At 36.3% G+C, this 24,027-nt stretch overlaps 1 protein-coding gene across 2 annotated transcripts in view; it reads left to right on the top strand.

Moving 5' to 3' along the window:
• Positions 1-24,027, top strand: part of RIT2 (Ras-like without CAAX 2) — a 260,229-nt gene that overhangs the window by 117,821 nt on the left and 118,381 nt on the right. For both annotated transcript variants that reach the window (XM_005879333.2, XM_014550297.1), the window contains one exon: positions 14,857-15,048. In XM_005879333.2, coding sequence (XP_005879395.1) covers positions 14,857-15,048 — 192 coding nt within the window. The remainder of the gene's footprint in view (positions 1-14,856; positions 15,049-24,027) is intronic.

Consider the following 24,027-nt stretch of genomic DNA (forward strand, 5'->3'; position numbering starts at 1 on the left):
TTATGTGTGTGTATATATGCATGTGTATATGTATGTATGCATATATATACACATATAATGCATATATATAAACATTTTGTGAGACTTCAAACATCTAAGAAAGCATTTATTTTTAAAGAGAGTATTCATTTTCACTTTGAAAGAAGCTTGAAGATATAACCTGCAACATTGAAACTGATCTTTGAGGCATCGAAAGGGAATTTAAGGCAAAGGAACTGAATAAGCAAATGCAGAGGGCATTAAAATGCATCTTTCCTGGGCCATTGCTATTCACCTTCTGTTACATTGGCTTGCACAATGCATTAAAACATCAGTGTTGGCTTTTTCTCAGCGTGTTAATCTACAGGATTTATACCTAGAAAACCTTCATTCAGGTAGACAAACAATAGGAGAATGGTCAGATTAATGTAAATTGCCATGGACTTATATGAAATCCTCTCGAGCAAATTCTTCTGGTTCTAGTCATTATATTCAAACTACTGTACTTACAGAATCTTAAAAAAATATTTTCTATATTATATGAGGTGCCAAGAGCTCTCAAAAGTCATTGTTTTGCTAGTATAGTGTTGGAAGGGAGAGTTGTGTTTGCAATCAGAATTGTAGTTCAATTTGGAAATTAATACCTGCTTCAGTAGATTAAACTTAGTATACGTGCTGGGCAGTGTGGCTCAGTTAGTAGAGCATTGCCCAGTGCACAGAGATGGCCAGCTCATTTCTGGGTCAAGGGCACATCCTCAGGTTACAGGTTCTATTCCTGGTGGGGGTGGTGCAGGAGGCAGCTGATCAATGTTGAGGTCTCATATGGATATGTCTTTCTCTCCCTCTCTCTTCCCCTTTTTCTACAAAAAAAAATCAATAACCTATTCTTTGAAAAATATATTACAAAGTTATTTTTACTTGAAATAAAGAACAAGCATTGGAAATCAATATGAAATAAAGCAAAAATTTAAAACAGGTATTTTCTTTTAGTGGCAATATTGGATTAAGCATTAGAAAATTATTTTAGAGGCTAATTAAAAGTTACTTTTGTAAGAATTTATCTGTGGCTTTAGAGTCATTTGTAACTCTTTCTGCCTAAACTAGATAGTTAAAAGAGGCAGATCCCAATTGCAAATTCATGACCATTTATGACAAATAGAGCTAATAGATCTATCTTGGATTAAGCAGAGGAAACAGACCTAAGGACAAGGAATATTAATAATAGCCAAGATCTATTGGATTTTAATGTGTCCCAGGAACTCTTAGAAATGCTTCACAAAGAGAGAAATTGTCAATGCTTTAATTATATTAATTTACTTGGTCCTCACAACAACTTCATGGGGTAGGCAGTCTTATTAGCCCCATTGCACAGGTGAAAAATGCAAGTCCCATGGAGCTATCAAGTGGCAGAATCATAATTCAAACCAAAGGACTCAGGCTCCAGAGTCCCTGCCTCAATCCCCCCTCTTTGGCTCTTGCTAGTTGTAATTTTGTGACTTTATCTATTTCCTTATGCCCTGAATGACTTGACTCGATTACAAAATTTCGGTTATCAGATGTTTTATTTAATCTCAAGCAAATCAGAAATAATCTATCATGGGTGCTACTAGTAATCTTTTATCAAAATTGGTTAATATCTCTTGATTTTCTTTGCCTAAATATAAAATATTTTCCATATTTGGATCATCCTTCAGTTAATAGGGCTAAATTCTAACACTGGGGTAGACGGTTTGCTTTTTGTGGAAGCAAAATTCTCTCTTAAAGTGAGTTTTCAATTGGAAATTTGATCACTATGATGTCTCCATTCAGCAGCTTTGAAAGCTGGTATTTTTAAGAGAGAGAAGGAAAGGACTTGCAGACTTTGGAAGTACCTACCAAGTGTGTTAATATGAAAATTAGGTGAGAGACTTATTTTATACTGTCATTTGGCTCTGTTCTATCTAGGACAGAAATCTCATGATTTCACACGTATGCAGTCTCATTACAAATATCTCTGGGACTAGCATTTCTGCCATTACGTTTTCTGCAAGTGCGGTTTAAAAGTCCCTGTTTTTATTTTCTCCATTATTCTTTTCCCATTTTTTGAATTTCAAACATATACTGTTTTAAGAGCACAGTGGGTTTTTTTCCCTTTTCCCCTTCACATCCATCATAACCTCTGTACCAAGTACTAAATTCTTGAAATGTCTTGGAGAGTCATATTTGAACACCCTCCACTTATCTACACTGCAACTGATGCTTAGGTTTTGTTAGCACAACCTTCCATAGCCTCTGTCAGAGGTAGAGAACTCCTGAGGTATTGTCCCAACCTACATATGCTTCTCAAAACACTATGGTCAATCCCTGGCCTCCTGAAGGCTTTTATTTATCTACTAGAGGCCCCGTGCACTGATTTGTGTACTGGTGGGGGCATGGCCTATGGGGATTGGCCTGCTGTGGGAGTGCCGCTCATCCAGGTCAGCTTAACAGCGCTCCCACTGTAGGAGCACACTGACCACCAGCGGGCAGCTCCTGCATTGAGCATCTGCCCCCTGGTGGTCAGTGTGCATCATAGCGACTGGTCAAATGGTTGTTCTGGTCATTCCGCTATGGTCGCTGGGCTTTTATATACTAGTATATAGATTATCTCCCCTTAATAAACAGTCACAATCACTATTTCCTGAGTTCTTTGATCTGCTAAAATTGGATTAGCTTTTATTTTTCCCCAATATGTTCTTATCTCTTGTTTACAAATCTATGTAACTCTGTGAAATATTCCATCCATGTCTTATTTACTCTTTTCTGTTCAATCTATATTTGAGAAAATTAGGTCCAACCCTGAGATATATAGAACAGGAAACTTTGTGGTGAGTTGATAATGAAATTAGCTTTGCATATGGATTTGATACTCTCCAGAACACATCTCCTACTTATCATTTTTACTCTCTTCTACTTAATTGGGAATCCACACATACCAGCCAACTTGCCACCATGTTGCCAGGGAAGTCAAGCTCTTACCATTCCCTTCGCCAGATTTGCTGATGTACCTCTGAAGTTTAAGTAGCATAAAACCATTTCAGAATCACTCCTATAACAGAGTACCCTCCACAGAGGTATGGCACATCAAAGCAGTCATGTTTTCAAAGGCTTTTGAAAATCAAATTGGTGACCAAATTATTCAGTAATAAAACACTGAAATTAGGATTTGTTTCTTTGGTTTTTCGTGAGATAAAAAAAGATCAATCAAGGAAAATGTGTCTTATATGTCTTCATAAGCTTCTGTGATGTTAGAAGCTTTCTAGTTATCTCTACTCTACAACATGCCCATTCTCCATAGAGCAAGCATAACTATTTATTAGAAATGGCATTTACCCATTTAAACAGCAGCAGTTTAATGGAAGTTGTCATATATTCAAAACCTACTGGGCAATAGAAACATTAAACATAGTCTAAGCCTTGATGTTGACCCTAGAATATTTAAAATCTGCTTGATGACACAAACCTAACTCAAATATAATTGCTAATTAATTATATCATAGAGATATAATCAGTCGCTAATTTTTGATTTTCATAAGTGAGGGAAACATACACAATAGATTATCAGTAAGGACTGGGTTTGTTAGCCATAGTTTCATGAAAGAAGAAAAAATGTAATTGACTCTGAAGAATGTGTACAACAGGGTTCACGGAAGAGAAAGGGCAGTGTCCCAATAATGTGAAAGAGATTGAAAGTCTGGGTTTTCTGACGTAGCTGTGTGTTTGTTTTTATCCTTGTCTGAGGATATGTTTTAATTGATTTTAGAGAGAGAGGAAGGGCGAGAGAAACATCAATGTGAGAGAGAAGCATTGATGAGTTGCATCCCATACATGACTGACCAGGGATTGAACCCCAATCTAGATATGTGCCCTGATTGTGAATCAAACCCACAACGTTTTGGTGTATGGGATGATGCAACCAACTGAGACACCCAGCCAGGGCTGAACTAGCTGTGTTTTAATTACTAGTAGCTATGAGAAAATGATGTCATCACTATGTTTCTTAGCCCCAATGTTCTCATCTGAGGAATTAGAGATGCAGCCAATAATCACTAAATTCTCTATTAACTAGAAAAAGTTCAATTTCGGGGACCAATGTGTGTGAAGGCATAGTGGTGAAAGGAGATAATTAATATGAGAAAGAAGTGACCCCATTAGAGTAGGAAGTACATAGTCAGGATTGACTGGAGATAAAGCTGGGTATGGAGCATGATATCAGATTATATAGTCATAAAATCAAGCACATGAGTATAGATTTGATGTGAAAGCAAGTGGGTAACCACTGGACCTTTGGAGTCAGAAGAGCAGCGTAATGAATGTAGTGCTTAAAGAAGCTTGGTTGGACAGGGAAATAAAGGAATGATGGATTGATTGGAGAAGAGGGAGCCTGGGGGTAGAGCAGCCACCCAGGAGGCTGTGACTAAGTGGGAGGGTGAGGTATACCAAGCACTTTACTAGGGCCTGGGACCTTGTAATCTATGCCTGGTTGTAGAAGAAAATCAGAGCTGGCAGCAGTTAAAATGGTAAAACAGATTTATTCAGGACCACTACAATAAGGAGAGGAGATTTCAATATAAAACCAGGATTAATTCCAAATGGACCGGTAGGAATTTGTAACCAAGGAGCAGGGTGGGGGTGGGTGGATGGAAAATTGCTAAAAAGGAAACATTGGAAATAAGGGAGGATTTTGGCTAAACTGACCTAGTAGGATTCTTACTGAGACAGGCCAGCATGGTGATCAGACATCATATGGAAGGTGGTAGAGGTTGAGGACCCTGGTGAAATATCCAGGACGATAAGAGAAGATGATGAGAGGTTCTGGCTACACCAATTTAGAAAGATTGTTGCTAAACTTGGACAATGCAGAAAGAAACATAAATGTCCAATCATCAAGACCTAGCTGAAAGGTTCAAGGGAGCCTAAATAGAATGTGGTCTAGGAAAGCATCTTGGTCAATTGTAACTCTGGTATGGAGGACAAACACTTTGGCCATCGTTTCCTCATTTGTAAATCTATAACATTTTAGGATTATCTGGTAACAAATTATCTGGTATGGAGGACACTTTGGCCATCGTTTCCTCATTTGTATGGTTAGGACATATGAGCTTCTAAATAAATCTATAACATTTTAGGATTATCTGGTAACAAATTATTCTAAGTATCACAAAACAAGGTTATTAGGATTTTACCTGGAGAATCAAATAGTAATTTTTTTTCTATTCAGCCAATAGTAATATGAATTACTTTGTGTGGTAGTGAGATTTTTCACACCATTTCATGTGTGTGTGAGTATATATATATTCGTGCACAGGTAGAGTCCCTAGCGGCTGCCGGCTGCTGGCCGGGGCCCCTCCCTTCCCCCCTGGCTGCCTGCCAGTGCTGCCGGCTGGGGTGGGGGCCAGCCCTACCACCTGATCAAACACCTGGCTGAGGGGACAATTTGCATATTAGGCTTTTATTATATAGGATATATATATATATACATATATACATATGTGTGTGTGTATGTGTGTGTATATGTATAGTGGGGCAAATGTAAGTTTACAGTTTGTATGGAAAATAATACAATAATTAATAAATAACAAAAGAATAAACTATTTTGCATACTCACAACTGTAAACTTATGTTTGCCCCACCCTGTGTATACATACACATATCTCACACATTATTTTCTAAGTGATAGTAGTATCCTATCATATATACATTACATATGTGTGTGTGTATGTGTGTGTATATGTATAGTGGGGCAAATGTAAGTTTACAGTTTGTATGGAAAATAATACAATAATTAATAAATAACAAAAGAATAAACTATTTTGCATACTCACAACTGTAAACTTATGTTTGCCCCACCCTGTGTATACATACACATATCTCACACATTATTTTCTAAGTGATAGTAGTATCCTATCATGTGCTCTAAATCAATTAGCAAGTGCAATTTTGGCATGTGAATTTTTTATTAACTGTGTTTTTGTTGGGACCATCCTTTCAGTATCATATTAGGGATGACTAAAATGCAGTGGATGAAATCCTTTTGTAATGGCTCTGCTGCCTTCTCCCAAGATGCATTGCTGCAGGTTTTATTAGCAAGAAAGCAGCTCACAGTATGAGTGACCTCCAGGATAAACAGGAAACCAGCTGTGATAAAAATACCTTTTAGTGGATTTGTACCACCAGAGGCAGTCATGAAACTTTAAGTCTTCCAGAAAGTACAAGTCAAACAGATTGGGAAAAGACAAACAGACTTCTATGGAAAAGAAATTTGATGCATCTAGAGATAAGCGAGATTCATTTTTCTTCTCTTATTAGAATAAGACAACTTATTGAAGGTAAAACTGATATAAGAAACAGTAAATTGCATTTTAATTAATGCAGATTTCAGTGGGATATACATTTACATAAAAGGTAAACTAGACCTGGCCTTTTGTGTACAGGAATGAGTAAATGACTAAAAGCTTTATCCATTTAATTTAGAGATTTGATTCCATTTTCCTTTTATCTCCATCCTCCATTCTCCAAACCTTACTCTCCTTAAAGTGTATATCATCCAGGGAATGGTAACATCACTTAAAAACATTTAGCTTAAAGTAAGTAATTAACTAAATGATAATATAATTATGCATTGGGCTCTGATCCAGGCATCTTCCCTAGTGCTTTGGAGAGTACGGTGCTGAATAGCCCTTCTCTCAGGTAGTTTAGAGTCTAGTGATGGGAAGGAGAGCAAAGCACATTAATTACAACACAGAGGAAATGTTATAAGTGCATAAAACTGGACTAAGTACTGAGCATATTTGGCAAGAGAGAACAGAACTAGAAGATAGCTGTCTAAAACCATTTCACAACATCTCATTTAAAAATAGATAAATATTCTCTCAATGGGACAAAGCTCCAACCCTCTCTCCCTAAAATGTAGCCAAAACAATCTCTGTTCACCAAAATTAATCCAGACTAGTCAACTTTATATCCTAATTCCTATCCCTATGATCAGTCCAAAGGACTTGTCTCCTGATTGTGGCTTTCAACCCTGCCCCATTCAGATGTTCTTTCACATTAACCCTATTTCTAGTTATAGATAGTTCCTTTTAGGCTTTTAGTGTCAACTCTAGACAAATGCCAACCTTTATATGATCCAGGGGCCCTTCAGTTATTTGCTTTCTCAATTGATGTCTTTTATTATGACTTCTGTTGTTTTCCAGGTTCTAAAGCTACAAATACTGGAGCCACATTAAATTAGTTCTTCCTTTCCTTGGAGAGGCAGTGTGGTATGATGTCTCTGATTTCTAATTGGTAGCTCTCAGACTTCGGCCATATCATTTGGTATCTCTATACTTTGATTTTTTTTCTATCTATTGTGGGAGCTAATAATATAGACCACAGAGGTAGAACATGAGCAAAAGCCCAACCAATGGCTCAGTAGTATTGATTGAACCATCTATAGCATTTTTCTATTCATTCGCTCTCATTCCCAAACTGGTGTCCATCAAGTCTTCCTTCTTTTAGTTCATCCTTGAAATGTCAGAAATATTTCTCTTCTCTCCATTTTTCTGTACTGTAATCTCTCATTCAAAAATTTTCCATTCTTGCTCCTCTCCCATAGATATTTATGTTAGGATTACTGCAAAAAACTTCAAGAGTTTTTCCATGCCTTAAACCTCTCTTCTCTCCACTAATCCAATTATTGCCAGAAAAATCCTACTGAAATAGGGCTACATATTTTTTTAAAAAATTCTCTTGGGTTTTTGGTTTCCTATCCATCGAATCTAAAACCAAGCTGTCAGGGCTTTCAGCAATGTGACTTCACTTGACAATAGAAACATGCCACTCTACATGATACACACTGATGTGTTTTTTTCTGTAACATCATTTCTCATATGAAGTATATATGCCAGTCCCCTACCACATGTCCCTAACTTTCTCCCCAAGCCCACACAGTACACCACCTTGCACATCTATCATTGTCCAGGTTTGTGTCCTTCACTGGGGTCTGGAAGTTTCATTAGTGATTTAACATATGAGCAGAATTGCCACTGTCCCAGAAGACCCGCCCAGGGAGTCTCTCTTTGGAGTTCTCTCACGTGTACTTTTGGCTGCTCTTTTGTGGTTATGTATGTCAATTGGGGCCAGCTTCATGTGCCTGTGATTTGTGTGACTGTCTAGGGCTCTATGCTCAGAAGGGCCATGTGTTTGGTTTAAGGGTCTGCTGTTGCTGTCTTGAATTTCTTAATTTTTGAACCAGAGTTTCCACATCTTCATTTTTCACTGGGCATACAAAAGATTTAGCTTGCCCTGCATTATTTTGAGTTGTGTTGAGGTAAGAGCTTTATAAGCGTCATCTTCATTATAGCCAGATTCTAGGTGCTCTGAATCCTCCAGTGTTCAATGCCATATCAGAATCAAGGGTCATTATAGTTTTTCAAGCAGCAAAATAAAAGTATTTTAACTATTATCCTCAATTTTCATATGCTGTTCTATCTTCCTCAGAACAGCATTTCTGTATCTTACTTGAGCCTTGCTACAGTAGGACCATGGAGTAAGTCTATAAAATGCTTGGAGAGACTTACATTGAATTAAACTTACACTCTAATCAGAGACTTAGAATTAGGAAACTGGAATCTGCAGATCCTTTTGATATTGAGAGTATTGTCCCTTATCTGAAACCCCATAAGAGAAATTGTTTTTAGCTCTCAATAACGCTTAGGGAGAGATTTGTGTCACATGACCCATTAGTGTATTGTTATTGACCACAAAAGTGGTATAATTGATTGTGTTTCTACTGTAGCTTTTGTTGTCTAAAAGTTGAGAGTCTAGTTTTCAGATGAAATTGTATCTGCAGTGTAACTTGGCTTTGATGTTCTAATTTCTATTTGTTCTTTTCCATACTTATCCACATTTTTGTTTTATTATATTATTGTTTTATTATAAGTATTATACATCGCAACCCAGGTACATGCCTTTGACCGGAATCGAACCTGGGACCTTTCAGTCCGCAGGCCGACGCTCTATCCACTGAGCCAAACCGGTTTCGGCGAGAGTCTAGTTTTCAGATGAAATTGTATCCGCAGTGGAACTTGGCTTTGATGTTCTAATTTCTATTTGTTCTTTTCCATACTTATCCACATTTTTGTTTTATTATATTATTGTTTTATTATAAGTATTATACATATATTTTATATGTATTATTTTTTATTTACTATATGTATGGTTTCATATCTCAAATCTAGATGCCTGTCACATAGTAAGTGCTCAATGAATAGCTGATGAATGAGTTAGGCAGCATTCCATGATTTAATGCATTCCTGAAAGTACATTAGTATCAAATATTGAAAGACAGGTGACAAATCAATGGTGGCCATAGTTATGTTCTCTTTCAACTACAAAATAATATAAAGTCCTGAATTATATTTTGCCTTTCAGAATTAATTTTTGACCATATGGTATCTGCATTTATAAAAGCCCTTTGTTCCTTCCAATTTCAATTGAACATTCTTAACCAGCTTCAGACATCAGATCCAGACTGAAGAACTACCACTTTCCCTGACTTCAGTCTTTGTACTTTGCATCAAATACAGTAAATGTATGATACCTACACTTTCATCACTTTCATAATATAGGGTGTCCCTGCATTTTTATATTTTATTCTTTCTTCTTTAAAAACTTGCAAATGAAAGTAATAACAACCACGTTGCTCCTCTGACAGACCCCAAAATTGAACTGTTGACTGGTAAGCAGGTCCCAGAAGCTTAATTGCCCTGCAAAGGCTGAATTGGATCACAAAAGGTTATTTATTGGTGACAATATCAAAACTTTGGAAGTAGGGCTGCATTAAAGTTGAGGAGCTCTTTACAAATAATAAATTTAATAAAGACACATCACATCTCATTTTCTACCCCAAGCCTTCTTTGCCTTCCTTCTATAAACTGCTCCTGCCCTTCTCCGAACCTCATGGTTCATTTAGCCCTCAATCGCTCTTCTTTTATTCTATCCTGGTCCAGGTGAGTTTCTCCAACCAGAACAGGGTCATACATTTTTTTTTTACTTCTTAATATAGCTTACCACTTGGCATAGTGTCAGGAGTATGACTGACATTTTTTTTATTTACTATTTTTTACTAGGACAATTAATTTGGTGTGGAGATGTGTTATCTTGGATATATGGCAATCAGTATAGACAATGGTATGTGTGTGTGCTTCAGGCAGCAGTTGAAAGGAGGGTCTAAGTGCAATGCTAGAGCATTTTGGAAACAGTGAGTCATTTACATGTTGGAGTAGCACCAATTGAATGTAATGGTGAGCTGGCTCATTCCCTAAGTTTCTGAAAACCTGCTAGAAAAACTTACTCTGCTAATCAAGAAACTGAGATATGAGATTAATCAAAAAATACTTCTTTATTTTCTTTTTTTAAAATATATTTTTATTTATTTCAGAGAGGAAGGGAGGGGGAGAGATATATAAAAACATCAATGATGAGAGGGAATCATCCATCGACTGCCTCCTGCACGCCCCACACTGGGGATTGAGCCTGAGCCTGCAACCTGGGCATATGACCTGACCTGGAATAGAACTGTGACCTCCTGAGCCAGGCCAGCTATCGGAATTAAGATAATTCTTACACTATTTTAACACAAGGAAGCAATAATAAGGAACTGATCAAACTGCAGCTTGTACTCAAAATAGCTTAGAAAATATTATAAATGCTTCTGTTTGTAGCATTTTACACAATGGGTAGGTTTCATAGATATTTTGCAATTTATGGACAGCAAATGATATCTAGTAATGTTCCTGAATAATTAACCAACAAGTGTCATTTATAGCAGGAAGCAAATGAAGAAGATATTAACATTCAGGATACACAGAACAGAAAGTACAGGGATCTTTAATTCATGGGTGAACAAAAATGGAAGCAACATGTTGAACATCACATTTTTTTTTATAAAACGGTTTCAGGGTCATATATTATTAAGTTGATACATAGTCGCAGAGTTTCTGCTCAATACTCTAGGCCCCACCAGCCTCCCATGCATCTTTAAGCAACATATGTATGCTATGCTATGAAAAGAGTTGGTATAGACAAGGTCAGCTAAGGAGTCCCCCCCCACCCCCCAATTTATTGAGCTAATTCAATTGTATCTGTTTTATTGGTAGACAGATTCTCCTATTTCAGCAGAAAAAGGTTAGTCATTTCTGATTACATGTATTTGAGAATTACTTCCACATTTATATCTAATGCAGCTCTAAGAGGATTTCATGCCTGTTCTCCCAGGGAAAGGTTCTATTCTGCAGGATTTGTACCAGAGATAATAATAGGATTAATTTGCAGAGTATTTAAAAATTCATTACAGCATTTTCGAATCTGTTCTCTTTTGATCCTTTCAGCAGTCCTGTAAGACGGGTTAAGTGTGTGTTCTATTCCCTTTGGACAAAAGAGGAAATTGAGGCATTGAGGGGTTAGGTGATTGGTTAGAGGACAGGTCCTAAGTGAGTAACAGATCTAGAAGTTGTGTTCTGTGCCTCCCAGGTTTTGTGCTCATAGATCAGAAAGACCATTTTGAACATAGACACAGAGTTACATACCCCTACATTTGGGTGCAAAGCAAAAGCAAACAAGGAGCCCATTAAAATGCTAATGCTGGAGCCCCACATCTGGAAACTCCAATTCAGCTCAGATTCAAGGCCCAAGACATCTATTTGTAATAGAACACTTATGTGGCTTTGAGTCTAGTTAACCAACATGATTGGATATTCACTCATTCATTTATCCAGTACTGTTCCCTGTGAATTTCACCTTGATGTACTTGGCCTGTTTTCCTCATAGGTTGTTGGAGTTTTTCAAATGTATTGACCTTTTCTCTGTGGTGTAGTTATTGTTGAAGATGTCAAAGTTATTGTTGTTTCCTTATGACTGACATAGAGAAAACCCTACTCCAGTCCAAATTTTAAAAAATGAAAAGATTATAAAGCTATTTCATTTCTTACAACAAAATAAAATCCATATCTAGAAGAGACTTTGTAAATGGATAATAAACATGAGATACTATGGCTCATAAATACAAATGAAGGAAACAAGATACTATTTTTTTACTTTAAAATGTATGAAAGGTAGAAAAATGTGATGTGACATCTGTGAGAATGAGTGGAAATGGGCACTTTATGTAATGTTGGGAGAGAGTTATGGGAACAATGTCTCTGGTGGTGAGATCGGCACTATTTCTCAAAAGTAAAAATGTATGTTCTCTTTGATATAGCAGTACTACCTCCCAGAATTACATAAATCTGTGCAGCAAGGGTGTTTAAGAATAGACATTGTAACAGTGTACATAACAGAAATAAATGGAGGACATATAAATGCTTCCTTAGAGGAAACTAGTTAAATAAATTATGGTACATGCATAAAAAAATTATGCATTCATGAAAATAATAATACTTCTGTGTGCTAATATGCTATGGTCTTCAAGGTACATTAGGGATATTAAATCTTAATTAAGGTAAAACTTATATATGTTACTATATGAGTATGAAAAGATGTATAAAGGTAAAATGTGTATGTCTATGCTTGTGTACACATAGATATTTCTTTAAGGATAAAGAGACTGTTAACTGTCACACATTTGGGAAGGAAAACTGAAAGTTTGAGGTAAAAAGGAAATTAATTTTATATATACCTTATACCACTTAAATATCTTGCAATATGTATTTTTTATTTTTTAATACTCAATAGGTAATTGAATTTAGTGCTTAAAATAATTGTCAAATAAAATGAACTGCAAGTTGTAAAATATATCTTCATTTTATTTTAGTTAGCACTTTTATTATGGTTTTAATAATATAAAACTGATGTAACAAATCCATTTACATTTTCTTAAATATTACATATATTTCTATGATGATTATGTCATTTCTATTTGAAAACTAATTATATGTTTGGGAAACATCATTTAGTAATTTCAGTCCATAATTCTCTAGTTGATCCATATCACCTATCAGATTTTGACAGAGAAATAGGGTTTTCAAAATTAGAGAATGTCAGAACAACAAAGGGCCTCAGACATTTTCAGAGACAAAGAAAATTGAGACCAAGTAGATTTGTGTCTCCTGTGCTTGTACATTTGACTCACATGGCAAAATTTAGGATTAACCTCAAGTAAAATTTAATACTAAGTAAATTGATAAAGTGAGAGTCAGAGAACATGAATTATTCAAAACAACATTTTGTTAGCTGGCTGTCCATCCATGGACAAGTCTCCTTTGCTCTCTAGGCTCAAGTTCTCACAACCTTGCAATGCTTGGTGGATCCCAAGGAAGCTGTTTGCACCCATTCCATTTGACTGAAAACAATTTAAGAAATTCATGAACTGACTCAGGACCTTATTAACTTTATTACTTTCTCTAGTTTTCCAAAATTTCTGGATCTGTGTAAATGTTCTCATTCAAAAGACAAGTCACGTTAAATCAAATGAACATTTGTTTAAACAATTACTCTGAGCAGAATATTTTAGTAGTTCTTGTAAACCCTTTCCCTGGTGAAGAACTCACATCTTTGCCTCATGGTTCAAATACAGCTCAAGTTCATGTGAATCTTTTTTTCTTTGATTATTTATCTCACAAATTGTCCAATTCACAATTTGTTCTTGTGGTGCTCTTTTATTGTTTAGGGTGGCTTGCTCCACAGGCAGAGTCTAAATTTTATATTTCCCATTGCATGAACCTAATTAGCTCTTGTGACTTTAACAATAAATCCAGAATAATAGTGAGTGAAAACAGGTATTTCAGACTGAGAGAAACTTTTTAGATCAGAATTCAAACCTAATATTGACTTTTCAGTTGCCAGAACTACTTTTCAGTAGTTCAGGGGGAGGCAATATGAAAACCTAAGACAGCAATATCCCCAGGATGAGACACTGATATATTGTGGAAGGTGATTCTGTCCCCTGCAGAGAGAGAAGAGGAAGGAGCAATGGACAGAATGTAAAAATAGACTCATGACTCAGCATCATGATCCCTCTGTTTGTGCCCCTCAAAGAGAGAAATCTGAGAATACCCAAATAAGGGCTGGAAGAGGTTAAAGGGAGGGGAGGGAGAGGAAGACCTATGTAATACTTTCAACAGTAAAGATTAAAAGGAAAAAAAACAACACATGAATACCCATATATATAAGTGGGTCTGCAATTATCTAATAACTTCCTTCTATCACAGGGGTATCAATGTTAAATGCTAATTTGTTTTCAAAATTTTGAGGAAAATTTTAATTCTTCTATGTTTTAATGTTTGGGGTATACAAATTTAGATCCATTTTCCTAAAATTAAGTAATTAAATAGAACACTATTAAAAGTATATAATTTCTATATATAAAATCCTACCATTATGTCAGTGAATCTGCTATTTAACATTTCTCTCCCAAGATCTCTTAAATCTTCTATGACTAAAGATCAATGCTGTGAACAATTTAAAACATTATTTTTATAATGGTACCAGAGGCCCAATGCATGAAAATTTATGCAAGAGTCAGCCTTCCTTCCCTCGGCTGCCAGCCCCGGCTTTCCTCCGGCACCCGGGACCTGGGCTTCCCTCCTCCAGCTGCCGGCAGGCCCCCGGGACCCGGGCTGGCTTCCTTCTGGTCCGACTTTGTCAGGAAGGACGTCCGGAAGATATCTGGTCTAATTAGCATATTACACTTTTATTATTATAGATATTTAGATCTCATAGTGCTACTCTATCTGCAAAACCCACAAAAACACTTTTAGAAACTGTCTACCCAAACACTTAAGTCTCATAATTTGTCTGCTTTTGATGTGTTATTTTATTAGTGGTGTGTGTTGGCTTCGCTGTCTTAAACTATATCCCAATTTTGCTCTTTGCTTGCAGGCAGAGTTCACAGCCATGCGGGAGCAGTACATGCGAGGTGGGGAGGGCTTTATCGTCTGCTACTCTGTCACCGACCGCCAGTCATTCCAGGAGGCTGCCAAGTTTAAAGAGCTCATTTTTCAGGTCCGTCACACCTACGAAATACCCCTGGTGCTGGTGGGCAACAAAATTGACCTGGAACAGTTCCGCCAGGTGAGTGCCAATTTTATCCGTTAGCTTCTGTCTTTTCCTCCTCGGACACATAGTACCAAGTATGGCTGCTTTCCAAGGTTCATATGGAGAATTCTGAGGAAGAAGTGATGCACATGATTTTTCTAAGAAATCTTGGAGGTTCTGTGGTATTTTGTGCTAGCCACCACAATATGTCCCGTCTCCCATGTGACTTTGCTGTGTCCTTACCACTCACTCCCCCATCAGGAGGCTTCTTCTCCCAGCCTCTTGGATCTGGGCTGGTCCTGTGATTTATCTTAAGCAGTAGAGTATAGTATAACTTCTAAGGTTGAGCCTTAAGAGTGAAGCAGGTTCTTCCTTTGCCACTTGAAACATCTGCTATTAGGGCCGAGCTGCCATTTAAAAAGACCAAGCTAACCACTGGAGAGAGCCGGAAAGCAACATCCAGTCTCATGGCTGTCCCTGTCAAGGTACCAGATATGTGGGCAAACCATTGTGCATGTGCCAGCACCAACCACTATCTGACTGTTACCTCATCAGATACCCTAGCCCGTGGTCGGCAAACTGCGGCTCGCGAGCCACATGCGGCTCTTTGGCCCCTTGAGTGTGGCTCTTCCTCAGCCTTAGGAGTACCCTAATTAAGTTAATAACAATGTACCTACCTATATAGTTTAAGTTTAAAAAATTTGTCTCTCAAAAGAAATTTCAATCATTGTACTGTTGATATTTGGCTCTGTTGACTAATGAGTTTGCCAACCACTGCCTAGCCAATCCAATGGAACAGGAAAACCTTCCAGCTGAGCCTTGTCTGGATTTCTGACCTCCAGAATCCTGGGAAAATAACATGAAATTGTTTAAATCACCATGTTTGGGATTTTTTATTGTTTCATGAAAAATTGAGCAAAACAGAACCCTTGCCACCTTCCAGAATCAGAACAAGCAACAACATCTCAGGTTGAATAAGAAATGAATCTGCTTCAAGTTGCCCCAGCTATATCACTGTGATCCCCAGAGAGTCTCACAATTTCTCCAAGCAAACAAAATTGATAACGCAGAAACCATGTCTAGTTTAGACTGAGATCCATTACCAGAGTTCATGTGGCGCATCACAGTTTATTTTCATGTCATCAGACACTATCAGGGCCTAATGGGCAAACCATGATGGCCTCATCTCAGATGTCTACTGAGTAATACTTCAGCTGTCCTTAGGACTCCTGAAGAGACTAAAAAACAAAAACCTAGTTCAAGGACCAGGCAAACCATTTCATAATTTCATTGCCGTGACTCACTTTGTGCAAAGTTACATTACGGAACAGTTACATGCAAATCAAATTTTTTGTAAATCCAATTCTCTATATCAAGTGGCTTAGTTATAATCTGAGATGCTTCAACTTTATTTGCATTGACTTTAAAATTGAACTGGTTTATGTTAGATGTCTTAAAGTAGCCTGCTAATAAGACCTTTGCTAAGGTGAGAATCTCCGCTAAAGCAATTAGTTTTCTCCTACATTAAGTATTTTTACATTTAGATTTTTGTATCTAATGCATTTTAAGTTAAAGTGAAAAGTTATCGTATGGAGCTAATGTCTATGAATTTATGCCTAACATAGAAAAGTATTCCTGTGATTTCCTGCAATGCATTTTTGTGATAACCTTTTTTTTGTATATTTTACTTGGAAGCCTAAGCATCTTAAAGTGGAGGCTAACTGCTTTTTAGGACTCTGATATTTGTTTGTTTCCTCTGCACCTGTTCTTCTGTCTTGCTTTATTGCTTTCTCTTTCTCCAAGCAATGTTTAGCGTAATATGGTTACATTACTACGGGATAGAAATTCAATTCTCACTAGCTAAATATGAATCTATTCTCAGACACTTGACAGAAAGGAAGCAGAGAGATATAGGTCTAGTGGTGAAAGCTTCAGATACTCCTCTGAAGGGAAGGGATGTTTTACTATTTCTTTAGGAATTCTGGGAGTGGCATGAGGGAGCACCCTGAGTTGCAGGTGTACCATCAGTGATCACATGACCACCATTATTGCATTACCCAGAATTCCTAGAGAATATAAACCTTTAATTGGATGTCAGTCAAGAGAGCTGTAACTGAGAAAGCAAGTGAATTTTAGAACATAAGGAAAACTTCTTCCTGAAAAAGTTAATCAGGTTAATTTCTAGAATGATTATTCTCCATGATTCCAACACTGGCTGGCATTGGCTTTCACCTCACTTTCCTGGCCTTACTCCTACTTTCGTAGGCTTATTATTGGTCATTTGCATGTCCCAAAGGGATATTTAAGAGGACCCCTATCTCAGCCCGGTTCATTGCATTTTAGCAGTGATGTGAATGCCCAGCATCACAAATATCACTGAAACAAATACCAAAAATATATTGAGTAATTTTGCAGATTTGACAGACTCTTCCTTTTAGATTAAAAAAAGTAAACAAGGTAGTCACAGAAAGCGCAATAACCATGAAAACTCAAATTATAATCTTTTAAAAAATGTTCATGTACCCAGGTCTCCAGTAATGATGTGTTGCTATGCAAATTTGGCTTCTGGCTGTGGTGTTTGTGCTGGAAATAATTATTCCTATAATTGTATAGTGGTTTTCCTTTTCAAAACGCTTTCAATGCACACTTTAGTTTAACCGTAGAACTGCCCTGTGTAGTTTTAAGACAAGCATATGATGGATAATGGAGATATTTGAAATGATATTGACAGAAATTCATTTTAAGAAACTATTGCTGTCTGTAACAAAATTAAGACTACACCCCAGATCATGCATACCTCTTTTAGTACATCAGTATTTAAAGGTGAGGTGTGTTGTTTTTTCATCTAAAAACAAAAGCAAAGATTCTGACACTTGCATCATCTCTAGCCCAAAGGACTTTGGTGAAGATTCCTAGACTAAGAAATTTTAACTCTCACAGAGCCGGGGGGAAATCATTCTGGCTTTGGTTTACGGCTGGGATCCAGAGACGTGGGATCCCAACCCAGCAGCTCTTCTTCCTCCTGGTCTACAGTGAAAGAGATGGAAAGAAAAGCTATTTCTTACCATGTTTGCTTGGTTAGTTGTTGATGTTTTTTATCAGCTTTAGGATCTTAGCATGTTCCTCAGAGAATGGGACTTGAGCAATTGCATTCTACTGGCAAATTGAAGCAGGAAGGATCAAAATGATAACTGTTTGGATGTGGATTGTGGAATTCCAGGATATGGGCAAGTCAGAAGTTGGGCGGGGGCAAGAATGTGAAGAAAAGTAAGAGTAAAGAAATGAGGGTCAATTCCACTGAAAAGCACTGTTTGCTAATCAACTAAATAATGTGTCCACAGTCCACCCAGTGTATTCTAAAGCCTTTTTTAAAGTCCCAGACAACATTAGGTCCCTGAGCTTCCAAGGTCTTTGTCCCTACTATTGTTTTCTGCAGTCACCTGGGAAGTGGAAGGGGATAATTCCAGTTTTTGGTTTTGCAAAACCCTGACCAACTGTGCAAGTAAAAATGATGCTCATAATGAAATGGGTCCCAGGGATTTGGGAGATAGATTAGCAAAGTTTGACATCAGTTCCAGACCACAAACTGTTCTATCCTGAGGTGGACCATGACAAAAACCTCAATACTGACAGTCTACTGGTGATTACAGCTTAATACTCAGCTTGAAGCTTAGAATATCTGCTTTGCACAGCCTGAGTAACTCTTCGAATGCTGATTGTGGATTGTGAAAAGGCCTCTGTTTATTCTTCAGTGAGATATCTAATGAAAATAGTTCCATTCCTGTACTGAGAGGGGCCTATGGAAGCTGTGTGGATCAAGAATCACAGTATTAAGAAAAAACACCTATTTAGAATTATATGAAGCATTTACTTATCATTTCAGAGTAGTGGCAGCTTTGGAGCAAGGTGATGGAATGAGTAAGCCAATCTTTCTCCTCAAGGACTTTCCATTCTCCTCAGAAAGGATCTATACATACGAATAGGGCAGAAAACCATACTAAACAATAAAACAAAACGCTGAACAATGTGGCATTGTGCATTGAGTGCAATTGTTTTTGAGAACTAGAATAGATGATGTGGGCAGCATTTTTTGAGGAATGACGATGCCAAATGGAGAGGCATCCTGACTAGGCAGGAAGGATCAGGTGAATGCTGATACTTCTTTTAGGAAGGACCAGCAGGAGTAAATCTAAAGAGTAGGAAATGGATTGTGGGGCTATGAGTCTGCACAAGCCATGAATGCTAGGGAAGTAGGGCAGTGGGTAAAATTGCTTAAATTGAGCTCATCATTTTTCAAACTAATCACTTAAAAGATCTTCCCTAAAGAAAACAAACACCAAGTGGGTGACATTTTTCATGTTTCTGTTGTCTTAGCTAAGATTTCAGCTCTCCGTGCCCTTTCCTAGGTATCCTGCCCTGGCCTAATTCTGATGTTTGAGAGAATTTTCCTCAGCTCTCAGTCAGGCTCTGTACATAATAAATCAGTGTCAGTGTGTGTGTGTGTGTGTGTGTGTACGCATGCGCGCGCGCACACCCACACACAGTTATAGGTATGGGAAATGAGAGACCAAGGCAATTCTGTAAAACCAAAAGAATAAAACTAAACCCTGCCAGTGTGGCTCAGTGGTTGAGGGTCGACCTATGAACCAAGAAGTCACAGTTCGATTCCTGTCGGCATATGCCTGAGTTATGGGCTCAATCCCCAGTGTGGAGCATGCAGGAGGCAGACGATCAATGATTCTCCCTCTTCACTGATGTTTTTCTCTCTCTCTCCTTCTCCCTTGCTCTCTACAATCAATAAAAATATATTTTTAAAACGAGAGTAATACCTATATGTTGAATTACAAATAGTCTAAAAGAGAAGCATTTGCTGTTTGCACATTGGGAATATTTTAACTTTATCGAACCACACATTTAGGAAATTACATAATCCATATTTCCCTTACATACCTTATTTTTAAATAATTATAGAAGTACAGGAAATTGAAAAAACATATGTAGAAAAGGTAATGTGCTCTTTTCTTAGCATCCCTGGTGTTTATATCTTACACAACTATGGAATACTATCAAAAACAAGAAATTGATATTGGTTCAATCCATAGATGTTATTAAATTTCGCCAGTTATACATATATTCATTTGTGTGTATGTGTATAATTCTATGCACTTCTCTACATCTATAAAGAAACTCAAGATTTTTATAGAAATTTATTAAATATATAGGTTAGTTTATGATGAATTAATATTTTTACTATGTTGAGTCTTCCAATCCATGAATATGATATGACTCTCCAAGTATTCTTTGATATCTTCATCAGCATTTTATAATTTTCATCATATGGAAACTATAAATTGTAGATTCATACCTAAGTATTTAATTTTAAGGGATTGCAAATGATATTAATTTCTGTTTCAAATTTTCCTTGTTAATATATTGAAATGCAATTAAATTTTATATTAATATTGTATTCTATAACCTCACTGAACTTATTTGTTCTCAGAGTATTTATTTGAGTTCTTGGGATTTTCTATGTGGACAATCTTGCCATTTGAAATAGGGACAGTTTTATTTCTTCCTGTCTATACTGTTTGCCTTTCTTTGCCTTTCTTGCCTTACTTCAGTGGCAAGAACTTCCAGGACTATGTAACATAAGTGTAAGACAGACAGACATCCTAACATTGAATCCAGTCTTAGAGGGAAAGCATTCAGTCTTATGACTTCAGCTATAGTTTTGTTTTCTTGTGGTTTTTTTTTAGTTCTTTTAAACTAAGTTTGAGAACTTATACCTTTGTTAGTTTTAATCATATATATGATGATTTTATTAACAGCATGTCAGTATGTGATTATTGAACCTTCCAGATTGCTTCCTTTTCTCTATATTTCTTCATCTTTTTTACTGCTTTATTCCTCACATTCTAGTACTATGCCTTTTGTAGTAATCTTCTCTATTCCTTTATTTTCTGTCATTTTGTTTAAATTGTCTTCTTGTAAGTAGCATATAAAATATTTTTAAAATTTGAAATCTAATTTATATACTCATTTAAAGACAATGTTAATCATTTGCATGCTTTATAATTATCGATACATTGAAATTTATTTAGTGTTTCTTATTTATGGTATTTTTCTTTGTTTCTCTCTTATGCCTTTCTGTCTTTAATAAATAATTCTTTGTTACTTTTTTATCCCTCATATTATTTGGAAGTTATAGCTTACATTTCTGTTTTACTCTCCAATATTTCACAAACATATTCATTTTTACTTTTTCCTAAGAAGAGCCAAAATTATTAGTTGTCTTTACTTTCTTGTCAAACAAAGCATCAGCATACTTCAATGGCCTATGACTTTTCCCATTGTCATCTTCTAGTTAGCTGTTATTTAGAATCCTACTTCATTATTTTAAAATTTTAACATAATTAATATGACAGAATATCTGTAAATTATTATGAAGTTCATAATACTAAAATGCACTTCAATAAACTCTGCATGAATTTAAGAATCCAAACATTCTTAATAACATTGAAGCTCCCTATGGGCTTATCTGTGATTGCACTTCCCTGCTGTTATCTTCTGAATTTGTGTTTATATTCATAATACTTTTCTTTAATTTAGATTCTTACTACATGTCTATGTACTAATCATCATTATGATCCCTTTAAACACATTTTATAGGTAAAAAACAAACAAACCCATAAAGGCCAATGGTTCTCAAGGATCCCTTTACATTCTTAAAATTATTGCACACCCGCCTCCCCTGGGGACCTTCTGTTTGTCTGAGTTAGATCTATTGGTATTTACATATTAAAAATTAAAACAGAACTTTTAAATTTATTGTTACTTATAGGTCATTGAAATTAACAATATTAAGCTGATTATAAATTAATATCCATTTAAATTTTTAAAATAAAGATAACCTATGTCCCTCCCCTAATTAGTGATAGAGTTACATTGTTCTATAATGTTTGCAAGTCTCTCTAATGTCTGGCCTAAATGAAGACTGCTAGATTCCCCTATCTGCTTCATTATTCAACCTGCAGTAAATATGTTTCGGTTTAAGTATATGAATAAAATTCAAGCTCAGAAATGTGAAGGTATTTTTGTAGCTCTTCCAGGTACTGTGGCTATTCTCCTTTGACAATATAGGATAATTCAAGAAGGGGAATTTCCTTAAGAATTAGTTGCCATGTGGCCTTCAAAGCCATGTCCAGTCCTCTCCTACCTTGAATGAAATTCACTGGTTTACCTCCCATTTTTAAAGGACCTTTTGACAAAACATGCAGGGTTTTGTAACATCATGAATTGAACTTTTGGAAAAAATTAGTTCACTAAGTTATGCAGATCTTCCAAATGGTAACACATACAAAAACATCATATTTATTAATTTTACTATCAATCTCATTGAAAACTTTTTTAGAAGTAAATTGTTAAACTAATGGGAAAGGACATAAGTTTTCCAAAATTATAATTTTTGCTTCAAAGCTCAAATTTTATTTGCCACAAATATTGTCCATTGTTCTCCTTGAAATGAAAGTTTCATTGCTTTAATTGTCAAGATAATGGATGCCTCATATTTAAGTCTGAATAACTATCATTTATCTATTAATCGTCCTTTCAAGCAAAAATAGTGTTCCATAAAAATGTAGCTAGTTCATCTCATAACTCAAACAACTGTGTAAGGGTTTTAACTCGACAACCATTGTACATTATTAGCAGCAGAAGTGCTTTATTCATACTTCTCATTTCATTACCCAAAATATTAAAAAGATGTCAACTCAAGGGTCAATATTTAATGAAATTAATAATGATTACTGCTTCATTAAGTTTATTCTTAAATTAAACTGCCATTCTTGATCATGTGAGCATGTGGTAGAAAGAATACAATAGTACTACTAGTTTTCTTTGGTGCCACTGTCTTGATTCATGCTAAAGCACCAGCCATTTTACCCAGCATGGGTTTTGCAGCATCAATACAGGTGCCAGTGAAAAAGGCACATAAAACCTTAAAAATGTAGGAAAGTAGCTTTGTTTAACCTCAGGGATCTTCTGAAAAAGTCTTCAGAATGTTTGGAGTTCTATGCTTCATATTTGAAAGTCACCAATAAAGATGAACTCTCTGTACTTTGTGATTCCATCCCTTGCTATCTTTCCCCCCCCAATATATTTTTATTGATTTCAGAAAGGAAGGGAGAGGGAGAGAGGGACAGAAACATCAACGATGAGAGAGAATCACTAATTGGCTGCCTCCTGCATGCCCCACACTGGGGATCGAGCCTTCAACCCTGGAATACCAGGAATCAAACTGTGACCTCCTGGTTCAGATCGGTCAGCCCCCTTGCTATCTTTTCTGTGATATAATTTCATGATTTTTTTTTTATTTCACTAACATCTTCAAACTTTCTCTTTCCTGTTCAGCTGCTCTGCCTTAGCTTAATCTCTCTTATCCACTCCACATATTTTCTTATTGAATCAATTAACATTGATTTTTGAAAAAGAGAAAGAATTGTTTAATAACATATTTATCCTTTTGAGGAAGCCTATAGTAGAAGTTTAAACCAAGGAGATGATACTATGGTATTAGATATGGCCAATCCCATGAGAAGAAACCCTTTCACTAAAAGGTATTTCACTAAAAGCACAGGTGTGCTTTTTAGCTTTTTTTCTTACTGAAAACTACTGTCTGGCCTGGAATAACCTTGACTCATTTAAATCTTGACTCCAAGGTAGATATGAAAAACCCCAGAGATATTACTTAAACTTTAAAACTCATTATATCTTTTTGGATTTTTTTTTGTTGAAAATTAATTGACCACATATGCCTTCTTACAAATGATTCACAAAAACATACTTCTTTTTAAAAAATTAAAACAGTGCAGTAAATCTAAAGAGTGTCTTTGATTACCTCACACTGAACCCACTCAATCCCCTACCATTTTGGTTACCATGCCAGGAAAAAAAAAACAGTTATCAGTTTGTTGTGTACCTTTCTGGACCTTTTTGTATAACTTTTCATGCTTTACT

The sequence above is a fragment of the Myotis brandtii genome, unplaced genomic scaffold, assembly GCF_000412655.1.
Source record: "Myotis brandtii unplaced genomic scaffold, ASM41265v1 scaffold590, whole genome shotgun sequence".
Classification (NCBI taxonomy): domain Eukaryota; kingdom Metazoa; phylum Chordata; class Mammalia; order Chiroptera; family Vespertilionidae; genus Myotis; species Myotis brandtii.